The sequence below is a fragment of the Rhinoderma darwinii genome, chromosome 6 (assembly GCF_050947455.1).
Source record: "Rhinoderma darwinii isolate aRhiDar2 chromosome 6, aRhiDar2.hap1, whole genome shotgun sequence".
In the NCBI taxonomy this organism is placed as follows: domain Eukaryota; kingdom Metazoa; phylum Chordata; class Amphibia; order Anura; family Rhinodermatidae; genus Rhinoderma; species Rhinoderma darwinii.
In genome coordinates this window covers 40,324,713-40,352,492 of record NC_134692.1, presented here as the reverse complement: position 1 = coordinate 40,352,492, position 27,780 = coordinate 40,324,713, and the positions used below count along the sequence as shown (strand labels likewise).

The window sequence follows — 27,780 nt, the reverse complement described above, 5'->3', positions numbered from 1 at the left end:
ATTTTAAAGTCAGCGCGTTTCTTTTATATCCTATGGCAGGACACCACTGTTTCTGTTTGTCTTTCTGAGACCAGCACTGATACAGTTACACACTAGGCGGGGAAGCCGCAGGGAATTCCACCCAATAAACCGAACCAAATAGTGGTGCAGTTTTTCGGGCGCCATGTCCGTTGTGGAAATCCTGCATGGGGAAAAAAAAAAAGTTGAGCATAAAACCAGTCTACTGATGCTGTAGTCCATGTGACCGCTGAAGCAGTCACATGGGATGAAACGTCATCCTAGACGGTTGGGCTGCACTCAAGAGAGAGGATCGCATCGCTAGGACTACGGAGCTGTTTTATTAATGTAAAATAAAAAATACCTTCTTTTCTAAAAAAATAAAAATAAAAAAAAAATGTTTCATTTGCGATTGGTGGTGACATTACAGCATTTCCACTGCAAGAGTCGCAACACTTAGATCTTTGTTGCGAGTTTTACCTCCCCATTGAATTCAATGAGAAAAACCCGCAACTGAAAACCAGCGATTCCGCAGCATAAATTGACATGCTGCGGATTAAAATACCGCACTGCGGGGCAAATTTATGAATGTGTTTTTTTCTGCTGTGTGTGGCTGAGTTGGTCACATCTCACCTACACTGCTGCTACTGTACTTCGCGGCAAATTTTCTGTAATTAAATTTTGTTGGGTAAAATCCACAGTGTATCCGCGTAGTGTATTCATACCCCTAACATGCTTCTCTTGAATACAGCCATAAACATTGTGTATGACCCGGGATTGATCTGACTGCAGTACAGTACTCCATATAACACGTATGTGATATTCTCAATGTTTACTACTATTCTTCTCCTGTTGCATGAAGGTCAGAGACCCGAGACTTATTTTTGTGTGATTATTAGTCACCATGCAGATGACTGACTTATCAGATGTCTGTTTTCTTGGTCTATCAGCGATCAGATGCCATCAACTTCCTCAACTGTAAGCAATGCAAAAAGACTAATCCGAACCATTGTGGTTTTGTGGTCAGAAGTCACTGTGCAAGAGGGAATTGTGTGTGTGTGTGTGTGTGTGTGTGTGTGTGTGTATATATATATATATATATATATATATACTGACATAACACAAGTGTCAGGCACAAATAATAGAGACAGAGCCGCTGTTTGAGAGTGGCTCACCACGCTGGCTAGTAGAGGGGATACCCAAGTGGAAGACCCCCGTCTTTGATGTCCATTTGTCCTGGTAGGGCATAAAGTCAGGCTTTAAATGCATTGCAGAACCATGTACAGCGAGATACAGTGTCCTCTGTGGGATATGGCTTTCTGTGTGGCCCCATCTGTCAGAGATGAGATTCTCCTTTTATAAGCTACTTCTATAGGAGAGACTATCTCCATAAGGCCTCGTTTACACGACCGTGCGACGCGCGTGCTTTTCTCGCGGGTCGCACGGACCTATACAAGTCTATGGGCCAGTGCAGACAGTCCGTGAGGTCTGCACATCTATTTTTCGCGCATCACGCACCTATTGAAGTCAATAGTTGCGTGAAAACCACGCAGGTCGCACGGAAGCACTTCCGTGCGAACAGTGTGGTTCGCGCAACAGCTGTCAAACTCTGAATGTAAACAGAAAAGCACCACGTGCTTTTCTGTTTACAAACATCCAAAAGGAGTGTCAAAATGATGGCGGCTGCGAGAAAATCTCGCAGCCGCGCATCATACACTGATGACACATGCAGCTAAGTGCCTTTTGCGCACGCAAAACGCAGCGTTTTTGCGTGCGCAAAACGCACACGCGCGTGTAAATCAGGCCTCACATAGTGTCTGATTTAATCCGAAAGAAAAAAAAAAAAGCGCTGTATTCCCCTATATGAAATTGCCTACAGAAGCCTATTATGAACCCTTAACACATAGGTTGTAAGAAACTGTAATATGTGCATGAGGCCTTAAAGAGGCTCTGTCACCACATTATAAGTGGCCTATATTGTACATGATGTGATCGGCGCTGTAATGTAGATTACAGCAGTGGTTTTTATTTGGAAAAACGATCATTTTTGACGGAGTTATGACCTGTATTAGCTTTATGCTAATGAGTTACTCAATGGACAACTGGGCGTGTTTTACTTTTTGACCAAGTGGGCGTTGGGGAGAGAAGTGTATGACGCTGACCAATCAGTGACCAATCAGTGTCCTGCACTTCTCTCCATTCATTTACACCTCAGCCACATATACACACTATAACGTTACTGCAGTGTCCTGACAATGAATATACATTACCTCCAGCCAGGACGTGATGTGTATTCAGAATCCTGACCTCCTCTGTGATTTACAGCATAGCAGGTGTAGTCTCGCGAGATTACGCTGTAAGGGTATGTTCACACGATTAATAAAATATGTCTGAAAATATGGAGCTGTTTTCAAGGGAAAACCGCTCCTGATTTTCAGACGTTTTTTGAGCAACTCGCGTTGTGTTTTGCTGCGTTTTCGCAGCGTTTTTTATGCCCGTTTTTGGAGCCGTTTTCAATAGTGTCTATGAGAAAACGGCTCCAAAAACGTCCCAAGAAGTGCCCTGCACTTCTTTTGACGAGCCATCATTTTACGCGCCGTATTTTGACAGCGACGTGTAAAATGACAGCTTTTCTGCACAGAACATCATAAGACCCATTGCAAGCAATGGGCAGATGTTTGCCGACGTATTGGAGCCGTCTTTTCAGGCGTAAAACGCCTCCATTACGTCTGAAAAGAGGTCGTGTGCACATACCCTAAGCTGTCATTTACAGCGAGATCTCGCCGTGCTATGCTGTAAATCACAGAGAAGTGCAGAGAAGTGGTCAGGATTCTGAATACACATCACGTCCTGGCTGGTAGTGATGTATATTCATTATCAGGACACTGCAGTAATGTTAGTGTTTGTGTATGAGGCTGCAGAGTAAATGAATGGAGAGAAGTGTATGATGCTGATTGGTCACTGATTGGTCAGCATCATACACTTCTCTCCACAACGCCCACTTGGTCAAAAAGTAAAACACGCCCAGTTGTCCATTAAGAAACTCATTAGCATAAAGCTAAAATAGGTCGTAACTCCGTCAAAAATGATAGTTTTTCTAAATAAAAAACACTGCTGTAATCTACATTACAGCTCAGATCGCATTATGTAGAAGATGGGGCCCTTATAATGTGGTGACAGAGCCTCTTTAAGATGTATTCACATGTATTGGTTTGTGTGTAGAAAACAGCAGTGAAATGCTTGAATGCCGCTTGCAAAAACATCATGTGTTTTTTTTTTTTTTTTTAAACAACGCAGTTCTTTATTGCAATTGGTAAAAAACGTGGCATTGGCATGGCATTTTTAATTCTTTTTTTTTTTTCTTCTTTTTTTTATATAGGAGTATGGCTTTTCTAATCATTTCACAGTCTGCCTGAGTGAACATGAATACACAATTGTTTACAATTACTGTCCAAAAGCAGAGCTCTTGAAAACATTGAGAAACTAAAGGGGTTTTTCCAAGAGCCCCAAAATGTTGGCAAAGGCAGGGAATGTGATAACATTACTTGGTATATCCCGCCGGTCTCTTTTAGGAGTCCTGCAGTGATGATGTGCCATCTACCCCATGTTACCTCTGCATCACCGCTCAGTCCACTGATTGGCTGCAGCGGTGCCATACGGGTAGTCGGCACTTCATCACTGCAGGACATCTAACATAGACCGGCGGGACCACCAGAGCAGTGTTGCGGGATATACTAAGTGAGTAATGTTATTTTCTCATGTACTCGGTTTTTAGCCAATTTTTCGGGTTCTCTCGGAAAACCCCTTTTAATATACAAAATATATTAAAAATAGCCATGACTTTTCATTAAATAATAAGTGGTATTTGCTTTGGACTATATTCAGTCCCCTGCTTCCTAAGTCACGTTCCCCTTTGTTCTGTGCTCCAATGTGGTCTTAATTGTCAGGTTTGCAGCATAAAACTGAATAGCGGATTGCTATTCTCGACATACCAATTAATGCTTTGCTGTGAAGCCTCTGAGCAATCCTGGGCTGTGTGTAGGAGGGAAACCGAGTGCGGCTGACATTCATCAAGTCTGGGGAACATTGCAAAATAGCGAAATAGTCATGCAAGTTATACTGATTATTTTTACAGTGAGTTGTAAAAATCTAAAAAATGAATTATGGCAATCATTATTTTTCACCTGTAAGGTGAGTATTAAGATGTGGATCAAAATAGCGAATGTGTTTTTTTTCCATTTGGTATTAACCACACCTCAACTGCAACATCTAAATACACCCTAAGGTGTCATGCACACAACCGTGAATTTGCGGCCGTATACTATCCCCGTAATTTCAGCCGTAACGGACGCTCTCGTGTGAACATACCCTTAAATGAAGCAATTTCATAGATTCAGCACGGTTTTTCAAATTGTCTTCAGGTGAAAGCATTTTCAATATTAATGGCCGTGCAGCTAAATGTCAGCTCACTGCGCGGCCATCAACAATGAAAGTGCTTTTACTTGCACTTTGAAAATTGACTTCATTTCGGCTGCATCGCACCTTGGCCGTGGTCTGCAACATGAGAACCCAGCCTCAAACTTGAGTGAACAGCGTTTCCTTCCTTATGTGCAGTTTTAAAGAAGAAAATAGTGATTCACCACTTTTTCTTTAACTGGTATTTCTCCTGACTCCCCTATAAACATGCATGCCTGGCAGGGCCAAGCGTGCATGTTTATTTTAATGGGGAGAAGGGAATAAGCCACTGCCATACATCACTGGCAGCAGGCTTATCTCCCGGGGGAGCATAGAATTAAGCATGTTAATATCCAATATTCCTGATCCTGCAACCCCCCCCCCCCCCCCCCTCCGACATCTGTCATACACATCAGGTTGTTGGCCGAAATCCGCATGTTGCGACAACTGTTTTTTTTAAGGTGTATAGACACTTAGACCAGGTTCACATGTGGCAGATTTGCTGAAGATTTTCTAGAAATTTGCAGCAAAGTACATTACGAAAAATGGAACCCCTTTTGCGTGCTGTAGGGAAAAAAAAATCTCTTCAGATGAGGGTATGATGTGGATTTTGAAGTCTCTCTCCTGCCATGAATTTCTGCCAGATTTCAAGGGTGTAATCATAATCGTGTTACATATGCAGAATTGCTGGCTTATCTTTAGCGAAAATTTCCCCTAAGGGTATGTGCACACACAATCTCAAAAACGTCTGAAAATACGGAGCTATTTTCAAGGGAAAACAGCTCCTGATTTTCAGACTTTTTTAAGCCACTCGCATTTTTCGCAACGTTATTTTACGGCCGTTTTTGGAGCTATTTTTCTATAGTCGATGAAAAACGGCTCAGGAAGTGACATGCACTTCTTTTTCAATGGCGTCTATTTACGCACCGTTTTTTGAAAATGAGGCGTAAAAAAAAACGCCCCGTCGGAACAGAACGCCGTTTTGTCCGTTGAGATCAATGGGCAGATGTTTGCAGGCGTCCTGCTTCAGATTTTTCAGCCCTTTTTCGGGATGTTTACGTGTGAACACGGCTTTGAAAGTTCATATTTACTGTAGAGTTAAAATACAAAAACCTGCAATTCCCTTTTTGTTCCTCTTCTGTTAACACTATAATTGTAGTAACCTATGAATGCCACAGATCATGACATGGGGAAGTAGAACCCGGGATTTGTATTCATCACAAAGTGTCCCATAATTCACTGTAAGTCTTTTCTATGAATAGAGCACAATAAAAGTCAGTGATGTCGCTGGTTCGAATGATCGACAACTCTTTTCTAGGGCAGAAACGTTGATGCCTTTGCTTCTTGTAGGTAACAAGTTGTAGGTAACAAGTTCACTCAAATTTTCAACATTGGAAAAAATAAGTTGAAAACTTTTCTCCATTAGATCTTCATTAAACGAATATGACTTTAATTAAAGAAATGGATTCAGCATGTCGGAAAGTCTCCTCCTCCAGTGAACCCGACCTCTACCTTTACCTGTAGAGAATATAATGATGGCATTCACTTCTATTGTGTTCACCTGTTAGAACTATGTGATTGTCATTGGTAAATAAGAGGTTCTAGGCTTTATGGCTACGGTAGTGTTTCTTGACCACACGGTCAAAACCTAATAAAAAAACACAGCAAAATGGCGCCCTGTTTTACCACGAATTGTGCGGCTTGTGCAAGTGAAGCACGTTAAAACCATGTGCTACCCCTGTTTGACCCTACGTAATGTAAATGTACCCTATGAAATCCATACACATGCTGCAGAAAAAAAACCATTACTCAGGAGAAAACAGCTCCGTAATTTCAGCCGTAATTGACGTTATCGTGTGCACATACCCTTATACACCGCCTCTGTCCTACTCCAATAAGGGAGATCCGAGAAACCTCATCTGCCATTTACCTTAATACGTCTTATTATATTAACGGTTACAAAACGACAAATGATATACACATATTGGATATCGCCATAACCGGAAAATCGTGTTCTTTTTAAATCTATTACATTATTTCAAATGATTGGTGAATGGTAAAAAAAAAACAAACAAATGTGTATGAATTTTTGGGTTTTTGGTTAGTCAAAATACTAAATTATTTACTAACTTTTATATGTACCCAAAAAAAGAACGCTGCAGGAAACACGCTTCATACAAGTTTGACGTCTTAAAAATCAAAAAGTTTTGACTGCCAGAATAAATGTAAAAAAAATGTTGTCCTGGTCATGTGATGGAGACACAGGTGCACGGCGTTACAAAACAGTACGCTGAAAACTTTATGTAACTGTAACGATCCCGGCACCTGTGTATCCATCACATGACCGGGACAGATTTTTATTCACTAGAAAAAAAAGCAATGGATTCTCCTATTAAATGACCGCAAGCAGAGATCTTGAAAACCATGTGGAATTGAAACGGAAAGTATGTTGGAATATTGTGTAACTTTTCATGATACATATAATAACCAGATATATTTGCTGGAATCTGAATACCCCCTTTAAAGCGGATTGGTCACATTTTTATGCTGCCCTGTCTGAGGGCGTCAGAAAAGAAGTGACCGACATCGTGATTATAGCGTGCGGTTCTGTAGTTTAGGATATTTTGGTACTTATACTGGTGGCGTGCGTGCGGCGCTACAAACGTGAATCCAAGTATATTCATATATTCGTTTTCTGCTGCTACGTTTTTAGTTATTTTTCTTCATCTCCTGCTTGCAGTTTTGCCGGGTGTAGTGTGGGCCGATGTCAGACTCGGGGGAAGGGAGTGTCTCTAGTTGTATGGGAAGAAGCTGTTCTGCTACATTGATGGGTGTTACATGAAATATCTGATTCATGGATTATTAGATATAAAGCTCAGAACAGGAAATGTTGTCATCGACGCGGCTGAATGTGTGTTGGTCAGTACAGTAAAAATATCTCCTCAGGGAAAGGTCACTGGTCCCTGCTGCGTACAATAACATTGATGGCCTACACTATATTAACAAGCCTGTTGCCCATTGGCTGCTGCACAGAAAAATTTCTATAAATTATTTTTTTTTTATCTATGGTGTCTTAGGAACAATGGGCCTCATTTTATGAGAAGCCATGCAGGATCCACCGGTTATAGCTCACATATAAGTTATGAACTAAGGCCCCCATGCACACAAACGAGTTTTTGCGTCCGCAATTCATCCGCAAAAATGTGAATGAATTGCGGACCCATTCATTTCTACGGGTCCTTGCATTGGCCGGGAGTCCAGGCTCACTGAAATCTATGTGTTCACGATCCGTGATTTGCAGACAGCCCGTGGATGACACTACGTGACCGCGCGTGCCGTAATTACAGGCCGTGCACACGGCAACGGTCGGGTACATGAGGCCTACGTTTTTTTGTTTCAGCGCAAGATACAGAAGCTGAATTTGTTTTTTCTTATAAAATCAAATTACAAAGTTGCACTAAACGATATAATACATCGTTTTAGTGAAAAAAAAGTCTTCAAAGGTTTCCATAGCCTGTAAAGTACAGGGGATAGTAATTTTAGGAATCGCTGTGTGCTTTTATGTCTATTATGTAGATTTGACTAGCTTTATTGTGTTATTTATGTGTTTTTGGGGAGGGAATCGTACCAGATAAGGCTGTGTTCACATCAGCATTGGGCTTCCGCTTATCGGTTCAGTTCGACCTTTCCGCCGGAGGAACAGATAAACGGAAACCATAGCTTACATGTGCATTACCATTGATTTTCAATGGGAACGCTTCCATTACAGTTTGTTTCCTGTTTTTTTTTTTGCGGAAACCATAAATAGTGTCGTCTATGACGCTATTTTTTCCACACAAAAAAATAATACGGAATGGAAACGGAAACCAACTGCAACGGAAGCATTACCATTTAAGTCAATGGTACTGCAAACGGAAGCTGTTTCTGTTTGGCTTTCCGTTTATCAGTTCCTCCGACGGAAAGGTTGAAAGGAACCGATGAACGGAAGCAAAACGCCGATGTGAGCAGGCCCCATGCACACGTCCATGCAGTATTTACGGCCATGCGGTATGTAAATGCGAAAAATAGGACATGTCCTATTTTTTGCGGCTCATTTCTACAGCCTGGACAAACACCCGAAGTTGTCCGTGGCTGATAGAAATGATTGTCAGTTATTTTTTTTATCCGATATTACGGATAAAATCTCTGGACGGGTGCATGGAGCCTTAAAATTTTGTTTATAATCTTGCTGTAAGTGTATCGAAGTTAAAGGCACTCTAACCCAAATGTGTTTTCCTCTGTTTTAGCCTGAACACCGTAATCCTATCATTTTGTAACTAATGATGTATTAGCTTACACTTTTTTTTTTTTTTTTTTTTATTTTGCGGATCATTTCTACGGCCCGGACACATATCTGTAAATATACGGATAGGTGTCCGTGGCCTATGAGAAATGAATAGGTCTGCAGATCTCTGTAGTTACAGAGAAAAACTGTGGTCATGTGCATGGCGCCTAACAGAGGTCATAAAATACATTTTTTTTTTTAATTTTGGTGCTTGATCTTTACAAGTATATTTAATACAATTTTATGGGGAAATGCAACAATTAATGTGATGTCCCTATTAGTCAGTAGGGAGTAGGGGTACCCCAGGAGTGGAAATTTTTTCAGGTGTTTCCACACGGTAATAAGGTTGGGAATTACTGCCCTTGTGCCGAGAGCCAATAAAAAAAAAAGGGGTGGGGTGAAGGTCCGGTAGAGTGAGTCAGCGCCACAAAGACATAGGGACAACTAATTTGTATACTAAATATGAAATCAATTAATTAAGATGGGTTGAATCACCACATTATTTGCCTTTTTTTTTGCCTCAGACGTGTAAGTTAATACATTCTGTAAGGTTAGAGTGCCTTTAAGTGAGGTTTTATATGTGTGCTCTTTGTTGTTCAGATATATTAATGTTTAGCTCGCTATATAATGTCTCTATGTAATTCTCTCTCTCTTTATTTAAATGCTTTCCCAGCAAGGACAAGTTTGGAAGGTTTGCATTGCTTTTCACCTTCCCTTTGTCCCTTCCAGTTTCTTAAACCATGATCTTTCTTTTTCTTTTTCTTTTTCTTTTTCTTTTCTTTTCTTTCTTTTCTTTCTTTCGTTTAGTTTAATGACGGCTGTACTATGCCACGAGCATGCAGAGACAGGTGTGCATGTACTTCAGTGCCGCTGCCTAGTTCTTTCTTGCTAGTCTAGATATTTTGCTCCACACAGACCTAGTTCCTCACTTTTAAAATGTATAAAATAAACTTTGCCACAAGTCCCAGCATGGTTTACACAATATAATTTTACTGTTCTAGTGTACATGATATGTGCTGGACTTCACAGTGTTAAAGAAATACCTTCCCCTGTACGTTTTTCAGCTCCCATACCTCCTTGCTTGCCTTTACCCCAAATATTGGCTTATTGGATTACTGTTCCCCATCATATTGATGCTTCCAGCTAAACAGACCCTAGTCGTAAGTGGCGCTGCAGGCCTCTTGCACATATCATGCTGGCGTGTCGGGCCACTCGTGATTAGTGCCAGTGTCACTGGGACCGTGGTATTGGTGGCTTGCAGCTGTAGATAGACCCACATAATACAGGTAAGGGGTAAAGTAAAACAGGGAAGGTGACCCTTTTCCCTTATTTTTAATTTTCTTTCCCAAATGACAATTTTACATATAGTATGTGTTGCGTGACTCCTGAAAACGTAATTAATAAAACCTGTTGCCAGATTATAATGAGATTCATTTTAAAATGATGCGACTATTTCTGCTGCTTTATGGTGGAAAGTGACAAGATTATTTCATATCTGCTTATTTCTGAGCTGGGGAAGTCACTGGTTATGTGCCGTTTAGGGCTGAGTTATACGGATGTGTTTCGCCTCTGCCGCCTACTCGGATTCAGTCGAGTCTTTGACAGGTATGGTGGTGAAAGACGCCTTTGTAAAACCAGCCCTTATAGACCCTTAAGTCTGGATTTTTGCTCTCTGGGTCTATAGTCTCTCTATGAGTGTCCTCCACATCCATTAATCTAGAATGTTGACTACCAAGAAAATGTTCAGTTATCCCTTGAGATCAAATTTATGTCACTGGTGTGAATGCAGTCCAGCTTCCCATTCCATGTGCACTTTTTAAAGCCTAAAAGCTGTATTACACCAGCCACTTATGGCCGGTGCAACGAACGCCGATCAACGAGACCGCTTGTTTGCTCCTGTCACGAGGAGCTACGTATGGGGATGAGTGGTCATTACTCTGATCGCTCGTCCCCATACATTATCGTGTCCGCAGCGCGTCTTCCTGTTTACACTGGGAGATGTGCTGCTGACAACGATAATATTTAATTTTTTTAAAACGATACTATCCGCGATCGAGTGTTTGTGCGTTCATCTGCTGATAGCTGCGCTGTTTATACAGGGCACTTATCGGCAGCGAGCGTTCTACGAACACTTGTCTACCCGATAATTGCCCAGTGTAAAAGGGCCTTAAAGAGGCTCTGTCACCAGATTTTGCAACCCCTATCTGCTATTGCAGCAGATCGGCGCTGCAATGTAGATTACAGTAACGTTTTTATTTTTAAAAAACGAGCATTTTTGGCCAAGTTATGACCATTTTTGTATTTATGCAAATGAGGCTTGCAAAAGTACAACTGGGCGTGTTGAAAAGTCCAAGTGGGCGTGTATTATGTGCGTACATCGGGGCGTTTTTAATACTTTTACTAGCTGGGCGTTCTGATGAGAAGTATGATCCACTTCTCTTCAGAACGCCCAGCTTCTGGCAGTGCAGACACAGCCGTGTTCTCGAGAGATCACGCTGTGACGTCACTTCCCCAGGTCCTGCATCGTGTCAGACGAGCGAGGACACATCGGCACCAGAGGCTACAGATGATTCTGCAGCAGCATCGGCGTTTGCAGGTAAATCAATGTAGCTACTTACCTGCAAACGCTGATGCTGCTGCAGAATCAACTGCCTCTGGTGCCGATGTGGCCGACACGATGCAGGACCTGTGAGTGACGTCACAGATCTGCACTGCCAGAAGCTGGGCGTTCTGAAGAGAAGTGGATGATACTTCTCATCACAACGCCCAGCTAGTAAAAGAAGTAAACACGCCCCGATGTACGCACATAATACACGCCCAGTTGTACTTTTACTTTTCAACACGCCCAGTTGTACTTTTGCAAGCCTCATTTGCATAAATACAAAAATGGCCATAACTTGGCCAAAAATGCTCGTTTTTTAAAAATAAAAACGTTACTGTAATCTACATTGCAGCGCCGATCTGCTGCAATAGCAGATAGGGGCTGCAAAATCTGGTGACAGAGCCTCTTAGGTCAATTAAAAAAGTGCTTAAAAACACATCAAACATTGATTTTTAATAAAACAAAATCCATCATGAAGGCAGCTTTACCCGAATGATTTCATTCACTTGTATCAATTGAAGAACTATATATATATATATATATATATATATAATATATATATATATATATATAAATATATTAAACCTTTCAGATTCCTCCCAGATTTGCAAATGCTGTGTTCCCTGCCCATGCCTATCGTTTACACAGAGTACCGTAGTTTGGCAGGAGTGTCACAGATAGTGATGGGTGATTGGGTTTGGAAAGAATCATTGTCCCTAAACAACGTTCATTCTCCAAAGGTGTCCAAGTTCTTAAAGAGGCTCTGTCACCAGATTATGAGTGCCCTGTCTCCTACATAATGTGATTGGCGCTGTAATGTAGACAACAGCAGTGGTTTTTATTTTGAAAAACGATCATTTTTGAGCAAGTTATGAGCTAGTTTAGATTTATGCTAATGAGTTTCTCAATGGACAACTGGGCGTGTTTTTACTTTTTACCAACTGGGTGTTGTACAGAGGAGTGTATGAGGCTGACCAATCAGTGACCAATCAGTGTCCTACACTTCTCATTGTTCCAGCCCAGCATGATCCACAGCACAGTGTGATTGTGCAGTGAAAGAAGTAAACACGCCCAGTTGCTAAAAACACAATACGCGCCCAGTTGGAAATAAGAGAAAACACACCCAGTTGTCCATTAGAAAGGCTAATTTGCATAAATATAAAACTGCTCATAACTTAGCCAAAAATGATCGTTTGAAAAAAAAACAAAAAAAAACGTTACTGTTATCTACAGTGCAGCGCCGATCACATGCAATAGGAGATAGGGATAATCTGGTAGAAGAGCCTCTTTAACAAACTCCAGCTCGAATTTTAGGAACTCTCCTAAATATCAATAGAAACCATCCCAAAAACTCACCAATATCAATAACTACCTGGTTCCTAGGTCTATGGAAGTCCTTCTTGATGTTCTTTTTAAAGTTTAGAATAATTTGTCCGCCACTTTTTTTTTTTTTTTTTTTAAACAATCTTTTAGAAATTGGAGTTTCTAAAATTCCATAAAATTGTGCGGGTTTTTTTCTCGCTCTTCTATGTTTTTTCAAAAATTCCCTTGTGATTGGCACCTTGCAGAAGTAGATTGTTTTAGTAATAAAAAATTAATATTCTCATGGTACTTGGGAGAACTTTTTGCATTCTCTTTGTGACAGAAACGGCTCTGAGAGCTGGGATGAGTGACTCGACCAGTTTTTCTTTTTTAAGGCTTTAAAGCAGCAGAAACCGGATAAGCATCTCTTATAATCTAGGTGATAAGTAACTGAGCATCTTCCTTCTTTTTTTTTATTTTTTAAAATTGTTACATTTTTATTTATTTTTTTCAGATTGTGCACGGTTGATAATTTTAGGAATAGTTTTTATTACATTGTTAGAGAAGCTCAATACATTTCTATCAAAGGAAATCATTGTTCTCTTCTCACCCATTGACCTGCTGTGTTTGCTGCTGACATCTCTACCTCAATTTTTTTAATTATTTTTTTTTTATTTTTTTTTTATATAGATATGTGTCTTCATTTTCTCTTGAGAATTGAACATTTAGTGCTTTCCACGCTGCTTTCCATCTCCATACATGTATGCCTTTATCTTTTCTATAGGAGAACTTCTTCTTTTGCCTTTTTTTTTCCCCTGTTCATTCTGGTTTCCAGCTCTGGCAACTCTTACACTTGTCTTTTTATTTGTCATTTCACTCTAAAATAAAAATCTTTGCAGACAACCCTACAGTTCCTTAAAAAAAAAAAAAACGCAATCAAAATGTTCTCTAATTTTTTTTAATCAATTTTCCGTTAGGCATGTGGGGATCCCAAGGCAAAGCCTTCTTACCTGATCGACAAGAACTTAGAATCTGCCGTCAAGTTTATTGTCAGGAAGTTTCCTGCTGTTGAAACCCGCAATAACAACGTAAGTACATTTTTCTGTTATATGGTATGTAATGTGCCCACGTACCCAGTTAAATAGGAATTGCACCTTTCATCATCTTCTGGCATGTCTGAACTCTGAAGATGTTATTGGTGGGGGTATGTGAGCTCAGTGGAGTGGTAGTATGAGAATAGTTTCTAATTTCCAGCCATGGGTATTACTGAATGTGTTTGGGCATATTATATCTCACTGGTAGAAGGGGGAATATGCCGTCTGGCAGCGGCTTATCTCCGGTAGGAACAAAGGATCCAGCAGGTTGAAATCCAACATTCCCGATCGCATTAGGTGATTGGTCAATCCCGCCGAAATCATGCCTGAGCTAGTGAACCCTCCTCAATGGTGGAGATGATTTGAGGTTATTTTTTCTCCTTTCAAGTGAGTGCAAGCTTTTTTCCTTAAGGGTAGTTTCACACACAGCATTTTTAGAAAAACAGGTGTGGTTTTTATATATCTTAATTTTTTTTTAAAAACGGCTGTGGCCAGTTGTTTGCTGAAAGCCAATAGTGACATATAAAATGATGTTTCAGTTGGGTTTTTTTCTTCTTAATTTGCAGCACATTTTTTTTTTAGGCATTTCCCCATAGGCTTCTCTATAGGACTTCAAAATATTGTCTGTGTAAAAAAAACAAACGCTATCCAAAAAACACTTGTAAAAAAAAATGCATGGTGTTTACACAATCCACCAAAAAAGCCACAAAAAGACTGTGGAAAAAGCCTTAGAGAGCATACGTTACAATCTAGACCACAAGGTTCTGCAGTTACTTATCTGCAGAGCGTGTGCCCCCCCCCTGATCATAGGGGGTCATAGGGCTCGTTCACATCAGTCACCCTTCCGTTGATGGGTTTCCGCTAGACCTTTCTGTCGGAGGAACCCATGAACGGAAGGCAAACGGAAACCATACCGTTGACTATGTATTAGACTACGCTATTGTTTCTATCAAAAAACTGAAACCTTACAGGGCGGAAACCATTTGCAATGGAAGCATTACCATTTGAAATCAATGGTAATGCAAATGGAAGCTATCGTTTACGTTTGCCCTTCTATTGATGGGTTCCTCCAACGGAAAGGTCTAGTGGAACCCTAACGCTGATGTGAACAGGCCCTTATATAAATGATACCTCCTGCTTTGAAGCTTAGAGGGTGTCACTTGCTTCCCCGACCATGAAGCGTAAATGGAATTTTCCCAGCCTTGGTAAAACCGGTTTGAAGGCAGAGCCCAAGAACACAGCACCCTGGATCAAAGAACGCAAAAAATGGTGTTTGTGTTGTCATTTTCTCTTTTGTTTCTCAACCTTGATGGTGTTTTTGTTATTTATAAATTACGTGTAATAAACAAATCAAAAGCCAAAAGAAGAATCCATAAAAATATTAGCTACATTTTGGGCTCCTCCTAATCTGAAAACAATGCTATTGAAGTGTGGAACTGCTTGCTTCTAAATATTTATAGCAGACTGATCCCAAATCGCTTTGTGAAATCTGGATTGTTGAAATGATCGTGTTGCATTTGATGAACTCTATTACGTAGCAGTCTTCTGAGACCTGAATGTCAGCTCCAAACCTCATTCCTCAGATAGCATGACAAGATCGTACAAGTCTTGCCTAACAAAGAAAGGTTTATCTGCCAGCATGGCTGAACGTCCTCTTACAGGTTAATGAAAGTTGGTTGTACACCACATGAGACTGATCTCAGACACCTACTCGGGTCCTTATTATGACCACGCAAGAACCTGTACAGAAATAAGAATGCTTGTTATATTGTCATTTCAATCCACACTGCAGGCATGTGCTGCATGGTAGCCACGCAGTATTGATTAATAGCCAAGGCACAGGAATGAGTCACTGGCTGCGGATTATGTGTGACACACAGCTGGTTGAACCTGTTACTTGTGATCATGTGTGTGCAGCACAAGGTGCGTAGATGTAATACTAGACTATCCAGGAAGTGGCGGACTATTGCCTAGTGTACACTTGGGTGTGGTGTTTGCCCAACTTATCAGCTGCAGTTGTAAATGGCAAGCACCTAAAATATGCATTGTGTGTGTCTGCTAGGTGCAGGTCTTGTCCTATCAGGGACCTTATATCGGAGGTTCTCTAGAAAAAGATCCCCAATGTCGCCTTAAAGGAGTTGTCCACTTTCAGAAAATCAATGTTATTTTTTTTGTATATTTAAAAGTTATACAATTTACCTATATACTTTCTCTATTAATTCCTCAAGGTCGTCAAGGTCTCTGCTTGTCATTCAGTGGGAACATTCATTGTTTCCTCTCATTGGAGAAAATTCTGTCCATAGTGATGTGGTGATCACACCGGTGCTGGGATTGTTAGAAGATACAGCACTGATACACCTACTGTAACTAACAATTCCAGCACCTGTGTGTCCATCACATGACCATGGACCGCATTTTATCCACTGGAAGTAAACAATAAATGTTCCTACTGAATAACAACAAGCAAGGATCTTGAAAACCGTGAGCAATTGATGCAGAAAGTATATTAGAAAGTTGTATAACTTTTAATTATACAAAGAATAACATTTAATTTGCTGATATCGGACTACCCTTTTAATTATTTACCCAGGCACAACGCCATACATATGGTCGTGACTGTTCCTGGATAAACATTGAATGTGGCACAGGGGATTGCTCTTATGCATCTAAAGTGAAAAGTAAAAAAAACTGTGCAAATAGTCTTCATAAAAAAACAAACTACATTTTTTTTGTCGCTGTATTCATCTCCATGGTAACAGACTACAAGCAAACCCTATGTAGTCTGATCCATCAAACCTATCCCCTTCTGCCCCCTACTTCTTGCTAACCTATCGAATGCATGTTAGTAAGAATTAGGGGACAGATGGAATTGTAGACATAGGAGCTGTAGACACACAGGATATTTCTAATTACTTTTTTCAAAGTTGCTTAAGTTTCAATTTTAGGTGCATGGGAGCATTATAAAAAATAAAAATAAATATATATATATTTGCAAAGGGGAACAGGGGGGGATTTATAAAGACTGGTGTGAGTGACATAAATTGTGCAAAACTAAAATTGTTTGCGCAAATTGCAACACTTGCTTTATTTGCGCCTCTTTTACACTAGAAAACTAGCGTAGAACGAATTAAATAAATCATCCCCAATGATTTTTAAAGCAGTTGACCATTTTAGATTAAGCTGGTTCTCCATCCAGCACACACTCTGGCAACTTTAGCCAAGACATGCAACTCTTGGCTCTGGAGGACCACCTTTATCCATTAAAATCCATGGATTCCCGCTACAGGGTAAAGGTTTTACATTTTGGTCTCCCCAGTGATATTTCTGATCTGTGTCCCCTTGAAGCCAGGAGACCCTTATATTCGAGGTTGTTTAATACAACCCAGGAAACCCGTAGAAAATAAAAACAAAACTTTCTAATGAACTTAACATCTGAACTCTTCATCTGCTATCCATTGGTTTGCTGTTATAACTAGCCCGCGATGGGGATTTGAAGCATTGTGACTGCACTGTCTAAAGGATTTTTTAAGATGTTGCCCCCCTGTGGCCTAGCCATAATACCGGACCAGCAGATCCCGACGTCAAAAGAAAGAGGACTAATTTAGATGGTTATTATATTCATATATTTTTTTTTTATTTCTACGGTTTTCATTTAGTTTTTTTTTTTTTACTATGTTCCTCTAAACCAGATCTGCAGGTGGCCATTAGTCTGACTCTCGGCTGGCATGTGAATAAATGATATGACCATTACACTCTTCTTTGCTACTTCTGCCTTGCTTGATAATAGTTCTGTGTTTGAGTGCTATTCGTATTGAACGTTGGGGGACTTGTGCCAATTCACACGGCTTCTTAAGTAGAAAGTACAAATTTGATGTCTTGGTGTTGGGATATATTCCGACTCCATTATTAGGATATTGCATTTAGAGCAGTTCCTTTTGTTTGTTTTCCCTCGCTGTTGGAGTGATTTGGTAGTGTGGCCTTAGACCTGTACAGATGTTGGATATTAAGATTCCCAGTGGTTGGGTAGAGCATGTCTGCAAAATAAACTGATATGTATGGTATTCTATAGTTTGTTGTAAAACGGTCTACAGCCCTTTCAATGTGCTGCTTAAATTCGACACAAATTTTCTGCAGCTTCTATACCTTGTCTGCTTAAAGAGGCTCTGTCACCAGATTATAAGTGCCCTATCTTCTACATAATGTGATTGGCGCTGTAATGTAGATAACAACAGTGGTTTTTATTTTGAAAAACTATAATTTTTGAGCAAGTTATGAGCAATTTTAGATTTATGCTAATTTGTTTCTTAATAGACAACTGGGTGTGTTTTTACTTTTAACCAACTGGACGTTGTACAGCGGAGTGTATGAGGCTGACCAATCAGTGTCCTACACTTCTCATTGTTCCAGTCCATTGTTAGTGTGATTTGTGCAGTGAAAGATGCTAGGCTGGAACAATGAGAAGTGTATGACGCTGATTGGTCACTGATTGGTCAGCGTCATACACTCCTCTGGTAAAAAGTAAAAACACACCCAGTTGTCTATTAAGAAACTAATTAGCATAAATCTAAAATTGCTCATAACTTGCTCAAAAATGATCGTTTTTCAAAATAAAAAACACTGCTGTTATCTACATTACAGCGCCGATCAGACTATGTAGGATATAGGGCACTTATAATCTGGTGACATAGCCTCTTTAAATGAAAGGAGTTTACCCATAATCAATAGCATCGCCTCTCCATAGGATAGGGGATAAATATCTGATCTGTGTGGTCAGACCGCTGGGACCCCCAATGATCACGAGAATGGGCTTCCCTTGCCAATCCTGAGAGCCCCATGGGAATGGATAGGTAATAAATAATTATTTTGGGAAAACTCCTTTAATTCCCATATATATATATATATATATATATATATATATATATATATGACAATTGACAATTCTGCAGATAACAATATATTTAGGAGTTGCTGATAATGCTGCCTAAACCCAAGGTACATGTTAAAGGAATTGTCCACTTTGGACAGCTTTTGTTTACCGAGGGTCCTTTGAGGAAATATGCAGGTAATAGTGAGAGAGTCCCTCAAATGCCACCTATTACCCAGAATGGATAACCCCTGCAAAGAGAGGATCTTGCTGTGGAGGTCCCGAAATCATCAGATGCCAAGTTGCTCCCTTGTTTTTGAGACTTGCAGGTAATGCAATTCCTTAAATCGGTGGTCTGTATTGGGCAACCCCCGATGTATCGTCAGCTAGTTCCTCTATCCAAGATCTTCTCTATCAGAACTCTATCAAGTACAATTCTTTGCTTTCCAGGGTGGGCCGTTCTTGATTGCCTGTTCATCCAATGATGGTTGGTTTCTTCTAAATGAATGGGCACTGTGTAAACCACTGTGGTACCAGCTGCTGGACGCTTATTAATTTGCAATTACTAAGTGACATGTCATAATTCATTTTTGGGAAGATTTACATGTACTTTCTTAAAGAAACAAATGTTTCCGCAGGATTTATGTTAGTTTATACCTGGCACCATTGTGTTAGGTCTGTTTACTTCTGGTGATAACATTGCATACAATCCAGATCAGCTTCATCCTTTCTTTTCATATAATAATCTCCTTGCTTTGCTTTATGTGCATTGCCTCATCATGTGTTCACATTTTCTTCTGTAAATACATATATATTTCTTAACTCTCTAATATCTCTATGCTTTGCTCATTATTCTCTTTTGTCTAACAAGTGTTTTGCTTCTATTTTGTTTTCTTTCTTTCTTGTTGCTTTTGTTGTATTGTGACTAGATCGTTTTACTGTATTTTATGTTTGTATCTACATTTATTTTGCATGCGTAACGTGGCTTTGCCTGGATATTCTGTTTGGTAAGTTCAGAATTTTAAGTGTCCTATGCTTCTACATCTCAGGATCTTGCCTTGCTCTATCTCTCTATTGACATAGCTTAAGTTTGTCCCCTTTAGGAAAGTTTCTTTTTTTTCTAATTTTTTTTTCTTTCATTTTTTTTTTCTTTCATTCCCTGCATTTAACATGTTTAACAGTATTTAAATACATGAATAAACCTTGTATGTTGCTAGAAGGGTGGTAAGTATGATATCAGATGTTGAGGGCATACTAAACAGAGAGCAGGAGGCCAAATGATTAGGATGGCTGTAATTTTTATCTGTCATTCTGTGTATATTTCAATTGACTGAATATTTGTCTTCCAAATTTTACAGCAACAGCTTGCACAACTCCAAAAAGAGAAGTCTGAGATTCTGAAAAATTTGGCACTTTACTATTTCACTTTTGTGGATGTTATGGAATTTAAGGTGAGCGTTTGGCTTCGTTTTATACTTGATAGCAGTGGCTCTTGTTAAAGATTACCGGTTAGCTCTCCTGTCATGTCTATTTTAATGAATACTTCTAATACCCATAAAATCACAATTCTGGAGTATCTCTTCTAACTCTGGTTGTCTGTTTTCTCAGTTACTTCTCCTAGAAATTGATGGGCGTTACCATTCCCCTTGTGAAAGGGTGTGTGTTCCTACACAGTCTGACACTGTCCAATCAGTGCTCACCGATCCAGACTGTGTAGGAACACACCTCTAACTGGTAACACCCATTAGTCACTTTATTCATAAATTTGTAGGAGGAATAACGGAGGAATGGCACAATGCAGACTTCTAAGAAAATATGCTACAGAATCGTTATTTGGGGAATTACAAGTATTTGTAACAAAATGCATGCCAGGAGAGGCTTTATGTCCTCTTTAAAGTGAACCTGTCAGCAGTTTTGAGGTCTCAAAACTACTTGTAGGGTTATATAGGGGAGTGGAGGGGCATTTTAAACTATGTTTAATTCCCATTGGGCACCAATTGCAGGTGCCACTGAGACGGGACTTGATGTACAAGTGCTCCTACACTGCAAGCTCGGCTCTAGCGGTCTCCTGATTTAGCCGCTAGAGCCATTACTCAGAGCAAAGAGTGGCACTTTCGTCTGGTTTTTCGGTCGTGCAACTTGCCATCTCCTATATCACACTGTCAGCAGTTTTGAGGCCTCCAAACGGCGTCTGGTTCCCTTTAAGGCCAAATGCCCACGCTGCGGATTTGTCACATGGATTTTCGTGCGGCAAATCCGCAGTGTAATACAGTACCACCAAAGAAAATCCGATCTTAAGAAATCTCATCTCCACGTTCTGGATTTTTACTGCACGTAAATAGAGCTGCGCTGCATATTTAACATTTTGACGCATGTCAATTTAGCTTGGGTTCCGGCTTGCAAATTGTATCGGACTAGTTTAAAAATAAAATAAATTAACCGCACCTATTTCTGCTTCAAAATGTAAAATGTACACCTAAAAACATACAAAAAAACACACACTTAGGTGCAGATTTTACCTGCGGAATAATCTGCATTTACAGCACGGATTGTCTGCACCAAATTTTGCAACGTGGGCATGTAGCCTTAGGATGATTCATAGGGCATGCTTACGTGGCAGTTGCCTGATTGGTCTTTAAGTTAATATTGGTTTTGCGTGTCGTTTCTAGCCATACAATAGTGCAACCGTTAGCCTGTAGTGCGCCAAAAACCCTCCTGTTCAGCCGAACGTGCATGGCTTTTCTTCAATAAGGAGAAGGATCATCTTACAGTCTTCATGGCCGTCAGATTCTCGGTGGATCCTCCGTCATTTCTGAATAAGGCTACATATTATAACATGATTGTTGGATATGGAATAAGAGAGTTTCAGTATCCAAGCTTTATAAATGTGATGTCAAAAACCTCTTGATACCTAGAAAAACGGTCTTCTGAGAGAATTGGTTCTTGCTGCCTAGGATTACCCTTCAGTGTCTAGTATAAAGTCTATACTTCCCAGAATGCAAATTGTGCATTGAGCCAGCAGGAAATACATGGAGATTTGGGCAGAATTGTAAATCTAGCTCTGAAAATGACTTGAGAATAATATAGGCTGTAACTACAGACCAGTACAAGTTAAGTAATGCAATCTTATTTAGATTTATCAGCGAATTCTAGACCATCGTGCGTAGCGATTTTGGTAGTGTGCCAAAAGCTTCAAACTATCACAAAACAGGCTGCAGAGTTGTGTGGGATTTGTAAAGATGCGTTCACATAGATCAGTTGCATCAGCATCAGTTTTTTTGTCTCAAGCGATTACAATTGATGCAAAAATGTATCGGTTGCCATCAGGTTTTTCCACAATTTTTTTTTCTACAGAACCATCAGTTTTCGTTAGTTGTCATCAGTTTTTACCATCCGTTTTTAACATTAGGTTTTACCACAGTGGTCTACCAAAAAGTTAGTCTAGGGTCTGAAAATGTGCCAATTTTATCAGTGGTGCATAGTTTGTGATAGATTAGTTACATGATAGATTAGATACTTGTGTACCATGTCAGGAATCTCCTTCTCTTCTCCGGCCTCAGCGCTACACTGAAGTCTGACACACACATTGTAATGTCACGTGTGTCATATTGAGTGCAGCGTCAAGAGACAGAGCCCAGAAGGCAGCCGCTGTCCACTGACATCAGATCTTCGATGTAGACTTGTGAACCTGCAAAGATGCCAAACACTAGCCTTAACTTCAGGGAGAATCTAGTTTTGCCGCTTTTACAGCTACCCAATCCGGGTGTTCGCCGTTGAAAACGGCCGTCTCGGTCTGTTTTTGACATCTGTTTTGTATCCATTCCATGTCTGCGTTTCCGTTTTTGACAAATATTTAAAACAGATGAATTTCATGTGTAGAAAATGCTGCAGTGCCCCCTGTAGATAGTTCCACACTGCCCCCCCTGTCATTAATGTTGCAGTGTCCTATGTAGGTAATGCCACGCAGCCCTATGTAGGTAATGCCACGCAGCCCATCCCTCTGTAGGTAATGCTACACAGCCCACCCCCCTGTAGATAGTGCCACCCCCGCTGTATATAGCGCTACCCCATCCCCTGTAGATAGTGCCACTGTAGCTACCTCTAGCAACGGAATCCCCGGCCAGAGCATTGCCAATGCTGTGGCCGGGGATTTCCCCCAGGAGAAGCCCCTAATGCCACAGTCCATATATGGACAGTGACATCAGCGGTTACCTCTGGAAGCGGAATCTCCAGCCAGAGTGTTGCCGATGCTCTGCCGGCAGGGGATCGAGCTCAAGGAGTAGCTCCTGATGTCACTGATCATATATGGACAGGGGCAACTCCTGAAGCGGAATCCCCGGCCACAGCATTGTCAATTCTCTGTCCAGGGATTTCGCTGCTAGAGGGCGCTACAGTGGTGCTATCTACAGGGGGGGTAGCTCTATTTACAGCGGGGCATGGGAGGCACAAAATTCCGCTCCTGCTCCCCGGCCAGAGCGTCGGCAATGCTCTTGCCGGGGATTCCCATGCCGGGTGCTGCTGGAAGGTGGATATGGAAGCACCCGGCGTTCTTCCGGCTACAATGAATTAAGATAGGATGCGGCGCTGGACATTACCTGCAGCGTTTTTGGTTCCGGCTCCCAGGAAAGTTTTGGGATCCATCTCCTGCACAGGTCCAGCGCCGTACGGCCCCACAACTTATGTACCATGTGCCAGAACAGATCCCATAGAAGGCTATGGGATCCGTTCTAGCATCAGTTTCCCTCCTGCTTTTCTGTAACACGCCGGAGGGAAACAAAGGGACAACTAACATATGTGAACGGCCCCTTAGCCGTGCATCCAATAAAAGTACAGTATATTAGTGAAGGCATATATTAATAGGAGCGACTTCCAAAATATGCTACCCTGTGAACCTTTAAACTGGACGTACACGTTACATGTCCAGTCAGTTGGTTTTGACTTTTGGTTGCTGTGATTGAGAGGTGTAAAGGTGATCATGTAAAGCATAATTCTCAGGTTTCCGGCAATTATCTAGAATTGGACTATATGTCTGAATATTCTATTTTATTTTTTTCAGGATCATGTATGCGAGCTGCTTAACACTATTGATGTGTGTCAAGTTTTCTTTGATATTGTAAGTATAAATGATTTTAGATGTTGTTTTTTTTTACCATGCCTATTTATAAATAGACTACATATAATATAGAATGCCTTCCATGTGGATAAGTGAATACGCACTGATAATTTTGAAGACAACCATTATATTATTAGAAATAATAATATTGTCAGCATTGTGTGGAAGACATTTATAGTTTGGCTACTTAAAGGGAATGTGTCGCTAGAATTTTTTTTTTTTTTTTTAGTTAAACAGTTAGTGTATAAATGATTAAACATTGTTCTAATTTTTTAAATTTTTTCACAAGTCAGGAAATATAATAAATTAGATTCTAATTTATAACATTTCCATGTGCTGGTCACTAGAGGGAGCAATTCCCAAAATTGCAGCATTGGCATGTGGTAAAGCAACCTAATTCTTTATGCTGCAAAACTGGAGAAGACACACTCGCTCTAGTGTGCTCAAACAATTCCCCCTCCTTTATCCCGGCTAGTGCCAGGAGAAAGGAGGGGGTTGAATGTTCAAACCTCCTACACTGTGTTCCGCCATTTTTTGAGCGAATGCACTCCGCTCCCTGTCCTTGCTTCTGAATATATGGTCGGAAGCCGCGACCGGAAGTAGTCATCTTACTGTCCGGCCGCGGCTTCCGGTCCACATGAAAATGGCTCCGGATGTCGCTCTGCTGAAGACCTTCCTTTCGGACTGTGTAGGAGCGGCGCATGCGCCGTTCCCAAACAGACGGCGTACACTATAGTGAATGGAACGGCTCCCGTTCGCATTCTCTATGGGGTTGTATGTGCCGTATTCCATCTCTGTATGTGTCGTTAATCGACACATACAGAGATGGAAAAAAAAATGGCAGCCCCCATAGAGAAGTAAAAGAGAGAAAAAAGTACAACACAAATAAATAAAATTTATTTTAATGACATAATAAAAGCAATAACATATATATATATATAAAAAAATTCGTGACACCTTCCCTTTAAAACCTAAAATGTAACCTTAACGTGCCACGATTCTAAATGTCTTAAAGGCCCTTTTACACTGGCTAATTTTCGGGCAAACGAGCGTTCAAAGAATGCTTGTTCCTGATAATTGCCCTTGTTCATCCGCTGATTGGATCGTTTTAAATGCATAAACTTTTATCGTTGTCGGCAGCACATCCCCCTGTGTAAACAGGGAGACATGCTGCCGACACGATGGAACTGTATGGGGACAAGCGATCGGAGTAACGAGTGCCACACTAGCTCCTGGTGACTGGAGCAAACGAGCGCCAATCAACAAGTGGTCTTGTTGATCGGTGCTCGTTTACACGGCCCAGGAAGAGTATTTATCAGCTTTATCAGTTTGCTGTCACACTCCCTGCTACCTACTGTGCTGGCAAATGCAATACTTGTTGAAGTGAATGGGGCTTTGTTGTAGTCCCCTGCACAGTGGCTGGCGGAGTGTGTCCCTGTGAAGGAACGCTAAAAGAGATTGATAAACCAGAATGCGGACGATCAATCGTTCGTGGGGTTGTTTGTATGAATGATTCCACCGGCAACACAACAGGGAGTTGGTTTTAAAATAAGTGTGACTCCCTGTGGCCAGCAAAAAGTTGCATACACTTGTAGTTTCAGCCAAAAATTTTCCAACCTGGCTGATCACGTTTTTGTCAGACAGAGGTAAACGATTGTTTACGTTCATTTTGCAAACGATGATTGTCCGAAATGGTCAAAATCTCATGTGTATGGCCAGCTAAAGAAGGAGCTGCAGGACTTGGAGGTTGTCTAAACATTTTTTTATTGATGACCTATACTTCGGATAGGTAATCAATATCAGATCGGTGCGGGTCCGACACTCCGCCAATCAGCTGACTGTTCGTCGCCACGACCTCTTCAGTGTTTACCAGTCACAGTGCCATACACATCGGTAGCGACTGTGCCTGGGATTGCAGCATCATCCCATTCACTTGAATGGGATCAGGACTACAATCCCAGTCACAGCTGCTCTGGATGTGTACGGCACTGTGAAAAGGCTGCGGCGACTAACGCTGTGTCCCCTTGTCAGCTGATCGCAGAGGTGTTGGGAGTTGTATTCTAACCAATCTGATATTGATGGCCTATCCTAACGATTGGCCATCGATAAAAAAATTATCCGGACAGCCACTTTAACCAGCGCTGAGACACCTTCATTTCAAAGATAATGGGGGTTCTGCAGTCAGACCACCACCGATCAATGACATATTCTAGCAATATGCCATGGTGGGAAAAAACTTAAAGGGGATGTGATCAGGGTAGTCCCATAGTACAAAAAGGTCTACATAAAAAAAAAAAAAAAGTGTGGAATTCTGCAAGTCCACCTTCTCTAACGTGGCAGTATGTGGAATGTGGCTCATAAGAGTTTATCTTATGGATTGGGTTTTGGGAGGGTGTGATATTTGTTGATTTGCGTCTCATTAATAACACGTAACCCTTTGGCACTTGATATTTCAGTCATGTTTCTTTGATTGCTGCAAAGTTTTGGCCACACATTATTGCTAGTCGCTTCTGGTAAATTATTTTGTTTGACTATATAAAATTACTTTGTATTAACAGGTTCTATATGTTTTTGTGTATGAGAATAATGTAACCGATTAATATATAGTGATATAACTTGTAATATAGATTGTATAAAAATGTGGTCGTAAAGTGCGGATATTTGGAACCCTAGTATGGGGGTACATTTATTTCCCATTACAGCTCCCACAATGATGCAACTCAGAGCTACTATGTCGTTTTTCTTTAAGTCCATATATTACAGCGCTAGAGATCTCCAACCTGTGACTCTACAGATTTTGCGACACTACAGCTCTCAGTATGCCCTGACAACATATGGCATGATGGAAGTTGTAGTTTTTTAACAGCTGGAGAGCCACAGGTTGGAGACTAATGCTATATACCCCTTCAAACTCATGAGAAATGGAGGAAAGCAAAACGGGGTTATCGGAACAGGAAGTTTAGATAGATATTTATGGTTTAAAGCTTTCTGATGGAATGCAATTGTCATTTAGTATTTTTACCTGTTACTTTAACTGTTACACTTTATCTTTTTGTTTTATTTCTGCAGACTGTCAACTTTGATTTAACCAAGAACTACTTAGATTTGATCATAACCTACACTACACTAATGATAATGCTTTCTCGGATTGAAGAAAGGAAAGCAATTATAGGACTGTACAACTACTCTCATGAAATGACTCATGGAGCCAGGTATGTGCATAACATTGTGTCTAAAACCATACTTAAGTATATATAGTTGGAGCATAACTCAGGATTTTGGAGTTCTAAATTCAAGATCTACAATAAAAAAAGGGGACATTTTCGGGAGGGTGTTAAAGGACTGTTCCCATCATTGAATGTCATGGTAACTAACTAGGACATCCGATGACATTCATCGGTTGACGTCCGTTATCTGGGAACCCTGCTAATCCAGAGAACTGAGGTCCATTAGTATTTAGCACTGCGCCGCTCGGTGGTGCTCCCAGCCTGTGTGTGTTTTTTTTTTTTGCTGCGGCTAAAAAGATATGTTCTACAGCTTAGAATTAATATCAAGCTCTAGGTGCATTTAGGGCGCAGCACTCCTTGGAAATCGGGGAGTAGGATTAAAAGTTTTACTACTGGCTCTGTGTGTGTGTGTAGGGGATGGGGGAAGCTGCAAGCGACAGCAGGAAGAAAGATTGCAGCGCTCCAGTCATCGTTCCCCCTGTACAGCCTTTCAGTGTCCCCCTAGGGGGTGATGCAATTAATTTAGTACATGTTATCACCCCCTTAACCATCAGAGAAGATATGCGCTCTATATCAGACTATTTATCGACTAGGAAATGTGAATGTTTGCTGCTCCTGAATCATTGAGATTTTTGGTCTCTTCAGTTTTGATGATTTTGTGAATATATGTGCATATAAACATAGACATAAGTGGCATGTATGAACTCTGCATATCTTGAACTTTTCTTTTTAGGAGCAATTGTGTGTCTTACAGTCTACTTTGGTCAAACTTTTATCAACAAGCATGAATTTTTTTTAAACA

The 27,780-nt window shown here is 40.7% G+C and overlaps 1 protein-coding gene across 3 annotated transcripts in view; it reads left to right on the top strand.

The window, feature by feature from the left end:
- Positions 1-27,780, top strand: part of NCKAP1 (NCK associated protein 1) — a 103,910-nt gene that overhangs the window by 13,464 nt on the left and 62,666 nt on the right. For 2 of the 3 annotated variants that reach the window (XM_075829542.1, XM_075829541.1), the window contains exons 2-6: positions 9,450-9,467; positions 13,658-13,768; positions 19,997-20,089; positions 23,695-23,751; positions 26,821-26,963. In XM_075829542.1, coding sequence (XP_075685657.1) covers positions 9,450-9,467; positions 13,658-13,768; positions 19,997-20,089; positions 23,695-23,751; positions 26,821-26,963 — 422 coding nt within the window. The remainder of the gene's footprint in view (positions 1-9,449; positions 9,468-13,657; positions 13,769-19,996; positions 20,090-23,694; positions 23,752-26,820; positions 26,964-27,780) is intronic. The other variant, XM_075829543.1, reaches the window with a different exon arrangement.